Source organism: Austrofundulus limnaeus, unplaced genomic scaffold (assembly GCF_001266775.1).
Source record: "Austrofundulus limnaeus strain Quisiro unplaced genomic scaffold, Austrofundulus_limnaeus-1.0 Scaffold1158, whole genome shotgun sequence".
NCBI lineage: Eukaryota > Metazoa > Chordata > Actinopteri > Cyprinodontiformes > Rivulidae > Austrofundulus > Austrofundulus limnaeus.
Window position 1 is genome coordinate 72,516 of NW_013953560.1, and position 5,497 is coordinate 78,012.

Here is a 5,497-nt window from a genome sequence, read left to right on the forward strand (position 1 = left end):
ATCCTGCACAGAATGAAATTTGTGATATTTAGCATGTTTGGATTTTAGAGTTAGGATGTAGTCTATTCAACTAAATCGCTCCGGGGGCCACAGGAGTTGAGAAGAGGGGAGGGTACATTGGTGGACTATGGGCTAATAGCCCTGGTGTGTTGTGTTTAGTTTAGTCCATTTTAAGCCCAGTCTCTGTGCCTGTATGAGGTTCTCCTCGGCCAAACATGTCTCCATCTCCGGTTCCAACCGCGCTTTCAGGTAAAACCGAGTGGTGCACGCTTACGATTTTGACATCAGTAGACTTTTGCCCTCGGATTGGTTGAGCCGAGGCAGAAATTGCGAAATCGTCCTGCAGATGGACGAAGGAGACGAGTGCATACAGCTCACTTCAGTCTGAAACGAGCAAAGCGGCCACTCATGGATACATAAACAGTGCGCCGCAACACCTGAAGCCACGTGCTGCTGATACGCCCACAGAWTGAGGCGCACGCCGCCACGCAGACACCTGAGCAGAAGCTGAACGTGAGAATGGACGACGGAGGCGGGGCTATAGTGTTTGAGTCGGAACCATGAAGTGGTTTTTGAACACTGTTTGAGGTGAGGGGCGGAGCCGTGGATCCTGAAACAGACGGAGCTGTGAAGTCAGYACTCTCTCAGACAGAAGAGAGGATGATGAAAAAAGACAAGCAGAGTCGTCGACAGAATGAGGATGTTGATCCCTGCCGTGAAGTTACCACTCTTTGGTAATCATCGGCCATGTTCTTGGTGTTTTCTTCACTGCTTTGTTTGTTTAAGGTTTGGTTAAACTCCCGCATGGCCAAAATGTGGATTCAAACACATATAATCATCATATTCTATGACAGTAATTGCTTTCTAAAAGCACTTGGGACTATAATGGTGGGTGTTTGGACTTTAAATCAAACATTTTTAAGCTGATCTTTTGTTTTGGGCACTTTAATTGAGCCGTTAATGAGGCCCAGCTGTTACAGATGTCTTGTAGCGGCACATGTTCACTGTCTGGCTTCACATAAGTCATAAGATTTGAGAGTCTAAAAGACACCACAGTTCAACACATGCTAATGGGAATCATCAGTCTGCAGAGCACACACTGAAGAAATAAAGCAATGCAGACAGTCTGAGATTTGTTCTCGCAGGGAACAAACAGAATCACATTGAAGCTGATTGAAATGTGGCACAGCGGGAAAGGTAAGTCAACAAAACAACACAAAGTGGCGGCTGATGGGTCACATACAGGCCAACTGTTTACGTCACAAACGACAAGGAGCCGCGAAGGCGTCCCTCACCTTTTTATAAACGTACTGCAGCAGAGGCCTCCCCCTGTCCTCCGCCTCCTCGCCGTCCRTCTCCTCCTCCTCCAGGGAGTGGGTGTGCCTGAAGTACGTCTGGGCGTAGACGTAGTAGAGGCCCGGCTGCGACACCACCAGCTCTCCCTCCACCAGCTGGACGTCCTGGAGGAAGGCCAGCCCCTTTTCCCCCTCCCACCACGAGATCTTCTGGCCCTGAACCCGTCGCCAGGCAGAGGCTGGAACTGAAGCCAGATCAAATGTAATCAGATGAAAAGGAGAGCCGCCAAAACGTCAAAACGCTGGAGGTCAACAGGCAAAACCTGGGCAGGTGGTCACAAAACTCACCTGACTGTTTRGGCTCATTTAATCATTCAAATGGACATATGCTTTTAAATCCTTTCTCACATTTAAATCACTCAGTTGGGGTCTATATAAAGTGGAACTGCAAAGCTTTGGTCTGAATTCCTCCTTATTGTAACTCCACAAGCCCCTCTTTCACCGCTTTTCTGAGCCGTGTCTCAGATCAACTCGTTTTGGTGCTGTCTCTTCAAATTCAATGGAGGAGCTTCGCACCCCGCCCCAGAGCGGTCCATTCTAGTTTGATAGGAGTTCACAGGTGGCACAGAAACCTTTTATTTACAAACTGATGTACAAATTTAAAGATATCTATGCAGCATGGAGAGACTTCTAGACACAAAATATATTTAAAGGCTAAAAAAGTGGATTTTGCATGATATGTCCCCTCTAAAACATATTCAGTTTTATTTCTTGGAGGCTTCATTGTCCCTTCTGACTACTAATACATAAATAAATAAACTTATTAAATCTGAGGGCTTCTGATTGTTTGCGTCATGCAGCCGTGGTTTTTAAAACGGTTTTCTGTTTTTTTAAACCACATCCTGTTTTTATTTTCACAGCTTGTATTCTRGGCTGTGCAAATTACCCATCATCCCGGCATCGGCCCACTTTGTACCCACTATGCCACCCGCTCCCACATTTTTGAATCAAGCTAGACTGTTCAATACAAGGAAAGGAAAACTTTTTAAATCAGAGTAAAAAAAATCAAATCAGGCAAACCTCTGGGTTTTTGATCTGGTCAGGTATGTGGCAGAGGGGGAGTGGTTAATCGGTGTCAGCTGTTTTGGTGTTAATAAAAAGTGAACTAAAGGGTGCAACAATGAGACGACCTCAAAAACATGAATGGTTTTGCAGCTGGAGGCCACAGACTTTTTTTCCCCTCATCTTTTTTGACTTCTTTTCAGTAGTTTTACATTTGACTAAGATCAGCGCCGGCATCCTTTAGTGGTCCCTTTGCTCACTGGATGAGGGATCGATGTGTTATTTTAGAGTTCCCTTTATTTTTTTAGCACTTTTTCCAAAAAACGTCTCCCATGCACGATATTATATTAAAGTCTAGAACACGTGAAATCCATGCATGCACTCAAACTGCAGCGTGAGAGTTTTGGCGCTCAGTTAGGAAAACTGATCAGAGATGTGAAAAGTCAAAACATGTGGTGTGGAACAGATCAAGGCACACCAAGTCATTTCCTAAAACTGAGCAAACATCCACTTAAGGAAGAAAACAGAATCATTTGGTACCACAAAACACATGGACCCCAGTCTGCTGGTAAAGTCCAGCAGCTGATTTATGCTGCCTAACGATGCCTCTCCCTCCACTTGTGAACCRTCTGAACTCAAGAAGATGGGGAGGAAAGTACAGACTTTTATCTAGTTTAAGATTGTGCTGACCAAATTTAATATGCACCACAGTAAATAACGTCCCACAGTTCTAAAATCTAACTAATATAGATTATTTATTGCCAGTGGCAGAGCTAGACTTTCATGAAGAGCGTGGCCAAGGCTCATTTTCTGTTACTCCAACCTGTGTTCTAAGGAACATGCAATGATCCTTTACAATTTTCATAATCCACAACTGTTTTTCTATACATCTCACTAACTCACACTGTAATCTCTGTAGTCATCATCAAGCATGGATCTCCTCTTTATGACTCAGAATGAAAATACTTGCAGCAAACACACGATAAGTGAAAAATACTGAAAAATATACKGAAATATATAATATAATGATAACAATAATAATGATTTTATAGTGAAATATACTATTTATTGAAATGTGTACGTGTTATAAAATATTTACACCTTAACAAAAATAAAAAAAAATATATAAACTAATAAGTATCCACATTGTCCTCATTTGCTCTAATAGCACTAATTTTATATAAAAAGCAAACGCAACTATTGTACTAAAATAACTTTATGCTGCACGTGTCAAACTCAAGGAATGCAGGCCACATATGYCCCTCATTATCATTTTCTTTGGTCCCAAAGGTGATACTTTAAATATTAAATGGTTTAATGATTTCTCTTATTAGCTCCGTATTTAATGCATTCTTCTCATGACYGCTGGGAAACTTRAGGATTTTTCAGTAAGCTTTGATTTTGGRGAGGAAAGAGCAAAAGGAAGTCGACTTTACTTATCTTTTTCTGTCAAATAATTTGATCCTTAYTAAGGGTTTTCTTTATTTTTACCTGAATAATAAAGATAAGAAATAGGAAATGAAAAAGTTGTTGATAGATAGACAGGCTTAAGATTTATTTTTCAAACTTTTTTTCTTTTTTGTTTTTGATTCATGTATGGTCTAAATGCTACACCAAACATCATTTGGAAAAGTTTCTAAAAAATAATTTGTTTTATAACATTTTTCCAATAAATACTGACAGCAATTAGCCCTTGCTTGGACAAAGTTTTGAATTTTGGCCGCCTTGTGTAASTATGCTTTATACTTTTATTTTGAAAATAGAGTCAAACTTTTGGAGTCACAAGATCACATTTTATCAGTTTCATTTGGTTTGTCTCTAWATGTCACAACAGTCCAACATTACAGCTTTTAGTCAAAATGCTCATTTAGTGTCTCATACGTTTGACACAATACAATTCAATATTTTTGGTTTCTTATTACAACTTCTTCCTAATTTATTGTTACAACAGAGATTCTAAATAGTTTAATGCATGTGTTTTTACAAGCTTTACTCACGATGAATACATTAAGACATCACAGTTGTTCATATTAAAATTCTTATTAAAATGAGAGCCTGTTTATCAAATGTAACTCTACTATTAACATGGCTAGGCCAGCAGAAATACCCACTCGCAGCATTTCACCAGTTGTTTGACACAGAAATGAACACAACTTTATCAGCTGAAGCTTTTCTCACCTCCTGACTCCTGATCCAGTTTGGGCACGAAGCTGCCTGTAACATGAGCGGCGACTTTGGGCCGAGGTGAAGCCCTGTCATCCATCACAATGGAGGGCAAGACCCGAGACACTTCATCTGACATGAATACAGGAGAAAGTACAATATCCTGAATTATTATTATTTAGTGGGATAATAAATCAAACATTTGTCAGAAGGTTTTAAGGTTTTAAAGTGTCACAACATTAAAATGAGTTCAGGTCTTCAAATTAGATAAAAACAACTTCAGATTTAAAAAAATACCAACACGAAACTCCTTATTTAGCAAAAACTCCAACAAAAAGCAGAATAGTGTTTGTAAAGAAACTGAAGCTGTTATTTGTTTTTAGGACTCAGTTTTTCACAGAGGAGTTTTGGTCCATTTTCTTTACAACGTTGCTTAAAGCTGATTGAGGTTTGCAGACTATTACAGCCCTACCACTGAAATTCTGTCAGATTGGGGTTCTGGACTTTGGACCAGTGTGGCATCTTGATTTTTATTTTATCTGCAGTTCTGTTGCAGATCAGCTGCTGTGTTTGGGATCATTGTTCTGCTGCATCGTGGCCCAGTTTGCTTCAAGCTTCAGCTGTTGGACAGATGGCCTCACGTTTGACTCTACAATCATTTTAGTTAGGAGGAGGTGGAGGAGTTCACGGTCGATGCAGAGCCTGCGAGCTGCCCCGGTCCTGTGGCTGTAAAACAAGCCCTCATCATCAGCCCTCCACCACCGTGCTCCACAGCTGCTACCTGGTGTTTGTGATGATGTTTTCACCCTGTGCATTATGGGTAAACATCTTACATTGGTGTCATCCAACACATTGTTCCAGAAGTTTTGTGGACCATTTGAAATGAATGAAAATATTTATATGTTTGTTTGTGTATTAAAAAATTTAAATAAAAAAATTACCAAAACAAGTCCATTTGAATAATCAAAACTCTGTAT

The 5,497-nt window shown here is 40.4% G+C and overlaps 1 protein-coding gene across 1 annotated transcript in view; it reads right to left on the reverse strand.

The window, feature by feature from the left end:
• Nucleotides 1-5,438, reverse strand: part of LOC106534382 (tumor necrosis factor ligand superfamily member 10) — a 10,272-nt gene extending 4,834 nt beyond the window's left edge. The window contains exons 1-2 of the mRNA XM_014031004.1: nt 4,536-5,438; nt 1,296-1,540 (exon numbers count right to left, since the gene is read on the reverse strand). Coding sequence (XP_013886458.1) covers nt 1,296-1,540; nt 4,536-4,659 — 369 coding nt within the window. The 5' untranslated portion in view covers nt 4,660-5,438. The remainder of the gene's footprint in view (nt 1-1,295; nt 1,541-4,535) is intronic.
• Between the last annotated feature and the right edge of the window lie 59 nt (nt 5,439-5,497).